The 14,427-nt window shown below is 36.7% G+C and overlaps 1 protein-coding gene across 1 annotated transcript in view; it reads right to left on the minus strand.

Moving 5' to 3' along the window:
• Window positions 1-311: 311 nt before the first annotated feature.
• NDUFS4 (NADH:ubiquinone oxidoreductase subunit S4) overlaps window positions 312-14,427 on the minus strand; it is a 112,566-nt gene continuing 98,450 nt past the window's right edge. Inside the window, exon 5 of the mRNA XM_047762420.1 lies at window positions 312-536. Coding sequence (XP_047618376.1) covers window positions 433-536 — 104 coding nt within the window. The 3' untranslated portion in view covers window positions 312-432. The remainder of the gene's footprint in view (window positions 537-14,427) is intronic.

The raw sequence follows: 14,427 nt of genomic DNA on the forward strand, positions 1-14,427 counted from the left end.
GAGATTGGGTTTTAGGTTTATCAGCTTGCAATGTAATCATGAATTTCATTCCCTACAATAAAAGGAAAATTTCTGAAACAGCATTTTAATAATGGTGGCTGGTAGTTTATCAACACTATTAACTTGAGAATGGCCATAAAAAGCAAGCGTAAAACTTCAATATTGCAGCAGATTTCAAGCATGCCTTTTAACAAGTTTTTTAAAGTGCTGAAATTTCCTAGAGGTATGATCACTTGAAAACTCCTCTCTATATAGGAAATTACATATCTAATTTGAGACTTCAAAAAACATTTAAAATAGACACCACAAAATTTATCTGTAGTTTAAAGGTCAAATTTATTAGGAGATTAAGAGATGTATTATACACAGACTATAAATACTGCACAGCTGACTTCATTCACAGTCAAGCACAGGGATATAGTCAGTGCCAACCTATTTTGTGGATACTCTTGTTCTTTTGTTCCAAGAAAAGTTTGCACCATAAGACTTGGACTTGGGTTTTGGAACCTTTCTCTCTTCAACATCAAAGCTCCATCCTAGAAAACAAAAACAAAAATAAACCCACAAGAACAGAATTAAAGAGGTTACTTGAAGAAGACAGCAAACAGAGGCTAACTTTTAGAAATTTAACATTCATTTATCAGGAGTACATGTCAACACATCTGAAATATAAATACTTATTTAGCAAAGTGTTCCCTTATAATCCTGTGTAACAACAGGTCCAAAGTATTGCCTGAAGATATTTTACCATATCTAAAAGGTGTTAGCCATGATTCAACTTCTCCTTGCTGAATATTACTTTTTTAAATATCAATGGTTATATATTATATAAACATTTCCATTCCTCTCTGTGGTTTAATGTGTGACTTCTTGAGTAACTGTAATGAGCGGCAATGAACAATATAACCCATCTCACTGTTTACTAAGAGTTGGTTTTTCAACATTTGTTTCTACTTAGAATCCCACTGTAGTATCTGATAGCAATGGAAATTCTAGGGCCTAACTAGAGGTCCACTGGATCAGAATCTCTGTTGGGGACCTGGGAATCTGCACTTAATTGATCCCTGGGGATTTTTATGCATAGAAATTTCAGTCTCACTGGTCTAAACTGTCTGTCATCTTCTGAATTTATATCTTCTCTCCAAAGCCCTTCTCAGTATTTATAATTTTGAAAACTAGATATATTTATATCTTCTGCATTAAGTACAGTTTTTCTAAGATATGGAGAATAACCAAATAAACATACTCCTCCCTGAAAATATAATTAAGTTGTCCTACTATTCCCTAGTCCAAGAAGCCCATCTATATATCTCGCTTCTCTTCATAAGATCCATTTTCCATCCCTGCAATTTTCATTCTTCTCTTCTAGAATTTTTTTTAAATAACTCATCTTGAAACAAGATTCATGGCCGAATCACGCAGACATATATTACGTAGTCTAATTAAATCAGTAAGCTCCTTGATCTTGTGAGTTGTCATGAATTCTAGTGCCTCTAGGTGAGTATAGTATTTGCTATTACAAAGTTTATGTTTCAACCTTATGTTTCAAGCCTCTTAATTAGTATTCAATTTTGCCATAAAAGTAAAGCCTATGAAACTCAAATCATCAAAGTATACTACTAGGGCTGTTTCAGTGTCCGAAAAATGGGAAATAATTAATAACTCCACTCCTAGAACTCCATCTTCAAAGAAAAGTCCATTCGCTATAAGGAAATGGATAAGCAAGAAAGCAAATGAAACAAATGGTTTAAAGACACAAATGAAGAACAATGTGGTGGCGCAGTGTGTTAAAGATCTGGTGGTGTCGCTGCTATGTTGTGGGGTGCTGCTGTGGAAGGGATTTTGATCCCTGGCCTGGAGACTTCTGCATGCTGCGAGTGTGGCCAAAAAAAAAAAAAAAAAAAGAATACAGGAGGAAAATGTTTTGAGTACTTTACTACCCATTAAAACAAACAAATAAAAATCACAAGGCAGCATCTTTAGTAGAAACTGAACTTATTATAAAACAAGTTTATTAACAAGTGGTTATTTGCATTTCAAAAAATTTACTAAAAAAGCATAAGAATAGTAACTACTTTAATAGGTAGTCACGAAGATAAACCAAGCTAATTCATGTATAGTGCTCAGAAAGCACCTGACATTAAGTTCTACGAGAAAGGTTTTTCTAAAATATTAGTATTATTAATATCAAACCTGAATTAGTATCATTTCCCATGTATAGCTGAGGAAACTGAGGCGCAGAATGGTTAGGTAACTAAATAGCACAGGGTCACTAAGCTAAGAAAGGGCAGAATCAGAATCAGGCAGCCTGATTCTGGAACCTGTGCTTTTAACTATTCTCTACTGTTCCTTGTGATTTTATAGTAAGCACTTGATAAATGTTGAGCTATTATTTCTCCCTTAAATTTGATTTGCAACTTCCTAGCAACTTATCTTCTATATGAAGTAAAGTATAAGTGTAAATAAAATTTATATCACATTGGAACCCATTAATTTTGATTTAATGATGCTCTGAATCTAGTTAGGTAAAATCTGGCTTAGTTATTAACTATAGAAAGAGGTTATGGTAGGCAGGTTAATACTCAAATGAACTAAGCATCACTTTAACATTATAAATTTCTCAAGCATTTCCTACATTAATTAGCAAATAATTCACTAAAGCAGGCATAACAAAATTTCCTAAGCATTTGTTATACATTTAATAAATATTATCAATTGCTTTCTCTGTGTCTGGGACTGTTTAGACATCAGAGGTAAAGCAGTGAACAAAAAATTCCCATGCTACTTCAAGTTAGTAAGGGAGGAGAGGTTAATAAGTAAATGCATGGTATATTAGGTGCTAATATAGTAAAACAAACAATTAAAAATATATTTTATACAATGAGTACTGAAGAGGAAACAGAGAGCAGACAGGGACACCTTCTGTCCCTGAGAAGCACACATTTGAGTGAAGATGTAAAGGAGGTCAGGGAGTCAGTACTGTGGATGTCTGGAAAGAGAGCTTGCAAGCAAAGACCTTCAATCAGAAGTGTGCCTGGTAGTCTATGTTCTAGGTCCTATGCTAGGTGCTTTAAATGTATTTTACTGACTTTTAATACTGAGGGCATAGGTTGCTTGGCTTATTAAATAGGTGTTATACATACCCCAATTTTGTATTTATTATGAGAAGAGTATAGAGAAGATAAACAAGCAGCCTAAAGCCACTTGGCTAATAAGCTGGCAAAGCCTCAATATAAAATGGCCTTTTTTTTTTTTTGTCTTTTTGTCTTTTCTGGGGCTGCTGCCGCGGTATATGGAGGTTCCCAGGCTAGGGGTCTAATCAGAGCTGTAGCCACCAGCCACAGCCACAGCAACGCGGGATCCCAGCCGCGTCTGCAAACTGCACCACAGCTCAAGGCAACGCCGGATCCTTAACCCACTGAGCAAGGCCAGGGATCGAACCCGAAACCTCATGGTTCCTAGTTGGATTCGTTAACCACTGCGCCATGACGGGAACTCCCCTAAAATGGCCTTTCTTTAAAAATACCCTTATAATTGCAATTTTAATCTACTTCATCCATCTCCTTTTAACCTGTGTAATTTTCTAACTTTTTTTGGTTTATTTTTGTGAGTTGAAAAGACTGTTTTAAGAATTCCTGGAAAATAAGTCTGTGTTCCCTGTGTGTTCCCTCTGCAGTTGTGAAGGAAATAATTTCTACTGTAGATTCTATATCTGGTTATGACTGTTTGCAAGTTACCCCAAGACCTCTTGATGTTTTTTTTTTCTTGCCAGATGATGGGTGAGGGTACCTAAATCCCCCCTCAACACACAACTCTCCACTCCAATAAAGACTTTACCAGAGGAACTGAAAAAATGAGAAAGCACTTGGAAATATTTAGGAACCGCTATTATATACAAGCACATACCTGATAGTCACTCTCTCATTTACACAGTTAATCTTTTAACCACCAGGGAGAAAAAGACTTCTTTTTTACTGTATCAGAAGCAGACATAGATCTATTATCTGTTCTGTTCATGAAGTCTCAAAATGATGTCAGGGTCACTGCAATGTGAGAAGACTGGGGTTCTGTACACATAAAAGAACAACTGGTTTGGGTTTTCTCCTGGTAACCAAGGAGTGAGCTGACTCTTGGGAATTGCAAGCCAGATTATAGTTGCTGTTGATGGTGATAACAACAATAAATAGAAGTATCATTATAGGGACTGGAATGTGGATGGGCAAAGCACTCCGTGAAAACAAACAAAAACACATGGAAGAAACCTGCATTTGCTAATAGTATCCATCTCTATATTATTACTCTACCACATCCACTGTGATTACAAGGATGTAGAGGGGGGGAAACATTCCCTTACATTTTTCTGTGGAAAACAACTCTGTTCCCAAAGCTGCAGAAGCAACTGTGTTTCTCTAAGGAAAAGAAAAGAAGGGTAAGAGGAAGGCTAAGGACAATTCACAAGACTAAAACTCAAATCAGAGTTTATAGAAATCTCCCTTTGGATTTTTTAGCAAACTTTTCTACTAAGTGGGGCTGATGTTATTTTGAAAATTTGCTCTTTTTGGGAACTCTGTTAAGAATCTGATCACATTTCCAAGCATTCTTCTCCAAAGTGTTTACCTTGCAGTGCCTTTATAAAGAGATTTACTGGTCCCACTAAAAACTTCATACCACAATCTTTCCCAAATTATTTTTTGTAATAGTGTGGCAATATAAAGGCTACTGGAGCAAGCTGTGAGCCTTAGCTAAAAGGACATAATAACTACAAGAATAACAGCACTTGAAAGGACATCAAACATTTGTACTTAATGGGTATGTTACAGGAATTGTACTCATCTTTTCTATTTGTTTGAAACTTGTTCTTAGAAAGAACATAATATAACTTGCAGGAAATAAAAGACATTTAAGAATGAAATCTTATTTGTAAAATGTTTAAATTTCCATAAGAATTTCTTTTTCAACCTTAAAAAAAAGCTTTTTTTTTTTTTTTTAAGGAAATAACTCAAACTTGAGTTTGTGAATGGGATTATGAAAGTGAAAATGCTTAGACTCTCTGAAAAATGCTTGTCTAAATCAAGGTGTAGTCTATGACAATGGTTTCATGTGTTGTTCTATTGGGACACTGAAAACCAGCCCTTGCTCTTCCCAGCTGTGCAACAGAAGAAGATCAAAGCAACTGAGTCCAAGGCAGCTGCCCTGGGGATGGGGTAAAGCTCCTAGGGCTGCCGTCACTTCCCACTGAGGAGAGCAGCCATATGGCATGGATTAACCACAAATCCAACCACCAGCACCTAAATGATGAGAAGCGGACTCCCTTTTCAGTTTCACACACTGGAATGCTTTCACAAAGATATTTTGAAGTTTAAGCCCTAGTATCAGAGAAATACCTCTGGCAAATGTGCCAATAAACTTAAAATGTAACCTGTAATATCCAGTGCTCAATGTCTTCTTCAGAAATATGCCCATTTATTTCGTTGATTTCTAGATGATGGTTAAGATATTCTACCTCTATGACATGAATGTTTGGTGTAATCTTTTCAAATGCTACCAAAACAAAAACAAACAAACAAAAAACAACAGTAAAGGATCTGAACAATACTAGACCCCAATAATTAACAATTCTAGGTACAAGAAAAAAGAAAATCCCATTCATTTTTATTTACAGAACCACTTTATCTGTGGTTCAGTAATGCAAAAATACAGAAAAACATTCAGTAATGTTTCTACTGCTTGTGAAATATGTTACCTCTTGTAATCTTGGTTCAAGTACTGTTAAAGGTCTTTCTCCACCAATAACTTAACTGAAAACTCTGACATTATTTGGAAGAGAACGTTTAATGATTTTTCCTACTGTCCATTTGTGTACAAAGCAAGAATTTGGCACAAACTAACATAACTGGTAATTACTGCTAACAGAGGCATGGGACCAGAATAGCAAAAGACTTTGGGAGGCCAAAGTGGGTTATGTTGGTATGTGGAAAGTTTCAAGATTCCTCACCAGGCTATGTATCCATATTACCCATTTTGTATTTACGAAAACAAAGCATAAACTTTAAAGAGGGAGGAGAAGTAGCTTTAAAGGAATTTCATTTTAAAAATACTTCTATTTGAAATTCCCACACATCTAATATTTTGGGCAAGAGGAAGAGAAGTACAGAATAATTTAAAAATACCTTAGGTTGTCTTTTAGAAAATACTATGGAGGAGAAATTTATTATGGATACATTGGCAAAGCAATTCTTTCCACGAAAATTATATAAAATGGATTAGTAACACCTTACACCTGCTACAGCTGCAATGCCTAGGAAGAAAAGGAATGTTTGATGTGACAGTTAATGCTCCCTTAAAATTTATCTGTTTAGGAGTTCCCGTCGTGGTGCAGTGGTTAACGAATCCGACTAGGAACCATGAGGTTGCGGGTTCGGTCCCTGCCCTTGCTCAGTGGGGTAACGATCCGGCGTTGCTGTGAGCTGTGGTGTAGGTTGCAGACACGGCTCGGATCCCGCGTTGCTGTGGCTCTGGCGTAGGCCGGTGGCTACAGCTCCGATTCAACCCCTAGCCTGGGAACCTCCACATGCCGCGGGAGCGGCCCAAGAAATAGCAACAACAACAACAAAAAAGACAAAAAAAAATTATCTGTTTAAATAATATAGTTGCTATACAGTATTAATATTTTGGAGCCATATTATTCAGAATTTGCCATGAAACAAACTGGTTTGTGTTCCAAAAAAGCACATTCGAAAACAAGATGCTTAATAGGTTCACCGACCAAAGCCAGGCAAACTTCTTCACCAGAAGTGGCGCACTTTATTTTAAGCCCAGGAGTGTCTTTTCTTGGCTTCTGAATAAAGGGAACATTGCTGATTTTATTTATCTAATTTTAATTTTGTTCTCTACTAATTTTGGGAATTGATTTTAAGGTCTAAATGATTCCTTTAAATGGATTAATGGTTTCAGAAATCCATTCTCTGTTGAATGACAAAAGACAGAAAATCTGGTTTGTTAGTCTTTTCTATTTGAGTACAAATGAAGAAGCTGTACTTGCTCAGAACAGCTTTTTAGTATGGGTCAGTACATATTATAATTATGTGTTTACTGCTAACCCATGGCTAAAATTTTAGAATTATAAGTTCTTTGTGTGACTGTGTGTCTATCTACCTATTAATTCAGAAAGGCCGTTATATCCCATTATGTGTATAGGTAATGTTTTTCTACTTCCAGATGGAATTAATGAATTAGAATATAAAAGACTTTCAGTTTCACACACTGAAAGTCTGATTGGCTTATAGAGAAAACATGTGCTCGTACAAGTGGCATATTCCTAAAATGAGGAAAGTGAACCTTAATATTTTGCTAATATTCTGAATGTTAGGTTCAAAAAATATTCTTATAGGAATTAACAAACATTTGAGAATTCAAGTACTGATAATATAGGTAAAAATTTGGCAAATGTCAAATTTAATAACTTTCATTTAATACAGACGGATGTTTTCTTTATCAGTGTTAAATATAACACAAGTTTAGATTTTTATTCTACTTGATTATGTTCTTTCTAAACTTATAGAAATTTTCTCATCAAATAAGCTAATGATATTAATTCTTCCAATCCAAGAGCATGGAATATCTTTTCATTTCTTTGAAACCTCTTTAATTCCCTTGATTGCTTTATAGTTCTCAGCATATAAGTCTTTCACCTCCTTGGTCAGGTTTGTTTCTAGGTATTTAATTTTGGGGAGTGTGGTTTTAAAAAGTATTGTATTTTTATATTCCATTTCTAATATTTCATTGTTTGTATACAGAACTGCAACTGATTTCTGAATGTTAATCTTGTATCCTGCTACTTTGCTGAATTTGTTGATCAGTTTGAGTAGTTTTTGTGCGGGGTCCTTAGAGTTTTCTATATATAGTATCATGTCATATGTGTGGAGTGACAATTTTACCTCTTCTCTTCCAATTTGGATACCTTTTATTTCTTTTGTCTGACTGTTGTAGCTAGGACTTCCAATATTACCTTGAATAAAAGAGGTGAAAGTGGACATCCTTGTCTTGTTCCAGATTTTAGTGGAAAGGCTTTCAGCTTTTCTCCAGTATTGCATTTGCTGTGGGCTTGTCATAAATGGCTTTAATTATGTTAAGGAATGTTCCCTCTATACCCACTTTGGTAAGAATTTTTATCATGAATGGATGTTGGATTTTATCAAATGCTTTTTCTCCATCTAGCAAGATGATCATGTGGTTTTTGACCATTCTTTTGTTAATGTGGTGTATGACGTTGAATGATTTGTGTATGTTGAACCTTTCTTGTGAACTCAGGATGAATCCCACTTGGTTGTGGTGTATGATCTTTTTTGTACTGTTGTCTAAAATTTTGTTGAGAATTTTGTGTCCTTATTTATCAAAGATATTGGCGTATTGCTTTTCAGTATTATCTTTGTCTGCTTTTGGTATTAGAGTGATGGTGGCTGCATAGAACATCTTTGGGAGAATGTACCTGTGAAGCCATCTGGTCCTGGACTTTTGTTTGCAGGGAGTGTTTTTATGACATTCAATTTCATTTCTAGTGACCAGTCAGTTCAGTTGATCTATTTCTTCTTGATTTAGTTTTGGTGGGTTATATGTATGTCTAGAAAGTTGTCCATTTCTTATAGATTGTCAAATTTGATAGCATATAATTGCTCATAGTATTCTCTCTTTTTTTGTGTGTGTGTGTATTTCTGCATTATCCATTGGGATTTCTCTTTTTTCATTTCTTATTTTGAGTTCTTTCTTCTTGGAGAGTCTGGCCAGAGGTTTGTTTACCCTTTCAAAGAACTAGCTCTTGGTTTTACTGATTTTTTTTCTCTGCTTTTTGAATCCCTATTTTACTGATTTCCTCGCCAATCTTTATGATTTCCTTCCTTGTGCTGACTAGCTTTGTTTCTTCTTTTTCTAATTCTTTTAGATGCTAGGTTAGGTTGTTGACTTGAGATTTTTTCTTCTGTTTTGAGGAAGGGCTAAAAACATCTAAGGATTGCTTTTGTGGCATCCCCATAGACTTTGAATGGCTATGTTTTCATAATCATTTCTCTCAAGGTATATTTTTAAATTCTTGTGATTTTCTTGTTGACCCATTGGTTTCTTAGTAGCTAGCATGTTGTTTAGTCTCCACGTAGTCAATTTTTTCTCATTTCTTTTCCTGTGGTTATTTCTAGTTTCATGCCATTGTGGTCAGAGAAGATACCTGAAATAATTTCTATACTCTTAAATTTGTTGAGGTGAGTTTTGTGCCCAAGTATGTGGTCAATCCTTGTAATGTTCCATGTGAACTTGAGGAGAATGTTTATTCTGTTTTTTTTTTTTTTTGGATGTAATGTCCTGAAAATATCTATTAAGTCTGACTGTTCTAGTGTGTCATTTAGGATCTCTGTTGCTTTACTGATTTTTCTCTCTAGAGGATCTGTCCATTAATGTGAGGAGGTGATACAATCTCCTATTGTTATTGTATTCCTCAATTTCTGCTTTTTTGTGTCTGTTAGGAATTGCTGTATTTATCTGGGTGCTCCTATATTAGGGGCATATATATTGATGACTGTAATATCCTCTTCCTAAATGGATCCTTTTATCATTAAATAGTGTTCTTTTTTGTCTTTTTTTATGGCCTTCGTTTTAAAGTCCATTTTGCCTAATATGACTATTGCAACTTCTGCGTTCCTGTCTTTTCCATTCACATGAACTATCTTTTTCCATTCCCTCACTTTAAATTTATATGTGCATTGCTGTGGCTGTGGCATAGGATGGCTACAGCTCTGATTAGACCCCTAGCCTGGGAACCTCTACATGCGATGGGAGCAGCCCTAAAAAAGGCGAAAAAAAAAAATTTTATATGTGTCCTTTGCCCTAAGATGAGTCTCTTATAGGCAGCATATTGTAGGCTCTTGTTTTCTATCCAGTCTGCCACTTTATGTCTTTTCCTTGGAGCATTCAGTCCACTGACACTTATGTTAATTATTGACAAATATCTACTTATTGTCATTTTCACCCTTGTTTTCCAGTTGATTCTGCTTCTCCCTTGTTCCTTTCTTTTTTTGGTTGGGTGATTTCCTTTTATTTTATGCTTTTTTAAAAATTTTATGCTCTTTTTAGTTTTGCTGAATGTATTGTTTGGTTTTGATTTGTGGCTGCCCTGTTTTTCAAGTACATTAATCCCTTGGTATATCTATTTACTTTAATCTAATGGTCATATAGGCTCAAACACAGTCTTAAAAAAAAAAAGTGTCAAGATTTTCTTACTTTCCTTCCCCACATTTTATGATTTTGATGTCCCTTTTTTACATTTTCATGCTTATCCTTTTGCTGTTCCCTGTGTTTATCATCACTTTTACAAATAGACTTTTTTTTTTTCCTTTTTGATCTGTATACTGGCTTATTTAAGTGATTACTTTCCAACCATGATTTCCTCTATCCTGTATCTTCTTACTTTCCCGTTTAGAGGAGACCTTTAAGTATTTCTTTTAGAATGAGTTTAGTATTCCTATATTCTTTTTGTTGGAGAAATTATTTCTCTTTCTATTTTAAATGATATCCTTGCTGGGTAGAGTATTCTAGGCTATAAATTTTTCCCTTTTAGAACTCTGAACATATCTTATGGCCTGTAGTATTTCCATAAGGAAATCAGCTGATAGCTGTATGGAGGTGCCCTTGTAATTAACACTTTGTTTTTCTGTTGCTGCCTTTAGAATCTGCTCCTTATCTTTAATTTTTGCTGTTTTTATTGTATCTTGGTGTGGGTCCATTTGGGTTGAACATGTTTGTGGCCCTCTCTGCTTCCTGTATCTTGACAGCTGTTTCCTTTAGATTTGGAAAGTTTTCAGACATAATTTCTTCAAATATATTCCAATCCCCTTTTCCTTTTCTTCTCCTTCTGGAATCCCTATTATGTGTAATTGGCCTTCTATATATTATCCCATTGATCTCTTACATTGCTTTCATGTACTTTCATCTGGTTTTCTGTCTCCTGTCCTGATTGGGTGATTTCCATTATTCTATCTTCCAAATCACTAATTCATTCCTCTGTATTATGCATTCTGCTCTTCAGTGCCTTTAATTCAGCTTGTGTCTCTGCAAATGAATCCTCTAGTTTTTCTTGGCTCCTCCTTATATTTTCTAGTTCCTTTCTAAAGTAATCTGCATTACTGTTCATAGCTGCTCTTAATTCCTATAGTATTTTCACTATCTCCTTTTTGAACTTAGTGTCTATTAGACTGCAGAGGCCTGTTTCATTGTTTGCTCCTTCAGGTGAATTCTCCTGTTCTTGTGAGAATGATTCCTGAACTTCATTTTGCCTTTAATTTTCTTATTCTGTGAGTTTAGGGGAAAAGAACTACTTTAGTCTTAGAGGGCTATTTATATGCAAGAGTACCCCTTGGTAGTTTGTGAGGGCTTTCTTTTTTTCTTTTCTTCTTTTGAGGCTGTTGTTGGTTTGGATGCTTGCTATTTCTTTCCTCAGTGTGTGCAGACTGTTATCCCCTTGATGGGGGGTGTGCTAGTGTATGGCTTGTACATGCTTCCACAGAGATGGAGGCAGTAGGCAAGGCAAGTAGCCAGTGCCTGCTTTCTGGGCTCTTGACAATGGTGAGGACCCATGGGGAGGTGGCATAGGCTGCTCCTGGTTGCAGGGCCCTGGGAAGTAGCAGTGACCCTCAGGAAGTGTAGGTGGTGATGACAGCATATGGCAATGGCAACAGCAATGTGTGGGAGTTCCCAGGGGAATGAAAACAACAATAGGTGGCGCCAGTCTACGGACTGCTAGGGGTAGCTGGTCATACCCACCTCTGGAGTCTGAGAGATGGCTGCAGCAGCTTACCCCCACCGCCTGTAGCCTGTGCAAGAGGCACCCTGCCACCCAAGAACAAACACATGTGGAAAGAAAGATATTCCTATGGCAGTCCTGCTCCTCCACCTCTCGCCTTCCATGGCAGTGGCACCTTGCTTCTCCTGTAGGCTCAGGCCTCCTCCGCTTCCCTTGGCTGTGGTGCTTCCTCCCTAAGCCCCTCACTGTCTCAATATAGGCAACCCCAGTCCTCTTCCTGGAAATGACCACCAGAGCCTTAGTCTTAGTCCTCAGCCCCCATCAGAGCATCTCAGGCTGTGGTGTCCAGAGGCAGTGGACTGATAGTTTGTGTGGTTCTCTCTGTCTGCTTTGCCCTCCTTGGTCCGGCTGCTGCACTTTTCTCCAAGGCTTTGAAGTCCCTCTGTCCTGGCTGATTCCCCCCCATTAGCTAGGTGAACTTCCAGGGTGCGGGTTCCTTTCCTCTTTTACAGCTCCCTCTCAGGAGTGCTGGTCCTGTCCTGATTCCTTTTCCCCTTTTCTTCTCTCTTTTTTTCTTCTGTTCTACCCAGTTATGTGGAGGGTTTTTTGCCCTTTGGGGAGGTTTAAGGTCTTCTGCCAGCGATCAATAGATATTCTGTGCAAATCATTCTACACGTAGTTGGTTTTTTTGATGTTCTGTGGGAGAAGGTGAGAGCCACATCTTACTCCTCTGCCATCTTGATCCTGCTCCTCTCAAATCTACTGAAAATACTTTATTTTTGCCTCCTTCGAGTCAAATCCTATGACTTTGAAGTGTCAATAGAAAGGAAAGGTACCTTAATGAGAAAAGCTAGCAATATGGGGAGATGGTGGACTCGTGTCCAGAGACAAACTCCAAAGATTCTGCTCAGCCATAACAATTTTCAAAGGGAAAAAGATGGGGCGGGGGGGGGGGGCGGATTTCAGTGAATCATCCAGGTGGGAGATTGGGTTCTGCATCATCTTCCATTGAGTGCACACTGGATGACTCTTTCTTCATACAGTATCTTGCCTGTGTGATTGCTAATGGGGCTGAGGGTTGTAGAGAGCTAGCCATTTTCCAACTGCTTAATTCTTCATTCCTATGTCTTTTTAGTTAAGAAAAAAATGAACAGGTTAAAGCATGGTGTGCATTCAAGAAAGCATTGGTTGGGAGTTAGTTTTAATGGCTTAGTGATCTTATGCCTAAATTAGATTCTTTTAAGGTTGGAGGGAAACAGAAATGGGAACATGGAGAAGGGGCATAAGAGCTGCTTTCACTCCTATCATATATCTCACTTTGCAAATTTATCAATAATGTTAGCTATATCCATTTGGAGTCTTATCATTTATGAATATATACATATTTTTTTTACTCTACTGCTTTCCTAAGAGTTCTTGCTAATACTACAGGCAAAGAGTTTTGTTTTCAACCAAAAAAGAGGCCATTTCAAGCTCTGTGAAAAAGGACTATGTTAGGTATTTTGGGGTATAAGCTTATTAATGGCAATACTTAAACAGTAATAAGACCATATCAGTGGATTGAGAGTTTCCAGAACACTAGCTGAGAAGCAGATACATTTATGGTCCAGTGAAACAAGAATTAGTTATATAGGACTAAAAAAATGGATGAGAGATAATTCTAGTTTTGGGGAGGGAATATTTCTGATATTTTTTGGCTGCTCCCAAGGCAGGCAGAAGTTCCCAGGCCAGAGATGGAATCTGTGCCACAGCAGTGACAACTCTGAATCCTTAACCCACTGAGCCACCAGGGAATTCCTGACGTTGTTTTAATACTCTACTTCCTAGATATATAAGGAATTTCTTTCACTTTCCTCATAAGGTATTTATCACTCATTACAATTTAATAGATTCAACTTTGTAAACTAAAATTTGTATTATTTGTAAATATCATCTTATACTTCCTACATGATTCCTACAGAACTCAAGAACTCTGATTGAATATTTTTATTTTCATGGTAATAGTTATACGTACATTTTCAATAACACTGTGTCCTTCTTTCTATTAGAACATAATTGGAAATAACAGTTATGCAACCAAGGCCTTACCTGTAATGACATATTTGATAATGGTGCTCATTTAATCAGGTATGACCATACATTTCTGAGGAATTAAGTTGACTTTATGGAGCCAATGCTTCCAAAGTCCTTACAGGAAAAGGCCTGGTATGAGGGCTTACAAAGTTCTGTAAGGTAGCAAGGAAGCTTAGAATATTTGGGGGACTTTGAGATGGAGAAACTTGCCCAATTTAATAGGTTCCACAGGAGAAATTTTGTTTTATTATCTTGGCCTCCAGGTCTCATGAGGTTTTGAAAAATCCAATTTGAGATTCTTTTGAAATTTTCAGCAAGTTAAACTTAAGAAAGCACATGCGGTAAAGAGAAGCAGAATAAGCCACCCTCAAATATGCCTCTTTGGCAATAAGAATTATCAAGTACTGATTATTCATAAGAAACAGTAAACAGGAAAAAAAATCTCTGAAAACAGAGAAGTTGCCCTTTTGTGAAGGACATTTACATTCATAAGGGAAATTTCCATTTGTAAGGGTGTCTCCTGCCCTGCAACAGGAGCAGAAGGGACGACTAAAACTCTAGAAACTTAT

The sequence above is a fragment of the Phacochoerus africanus genome, chromosome 1 (assembly GCF_016906955.1).
Source record: "Phacochoerus africanus isolate WHEZ1 chromosome 1, ROS_Pafr_v1, whole genome shotgun sequence".
NCBI lineage: Eukaryota > Metazoa > Chordata > Mammalia > Artiodactyla > Suidae > Phacochoerus > Phacochoerus africanus.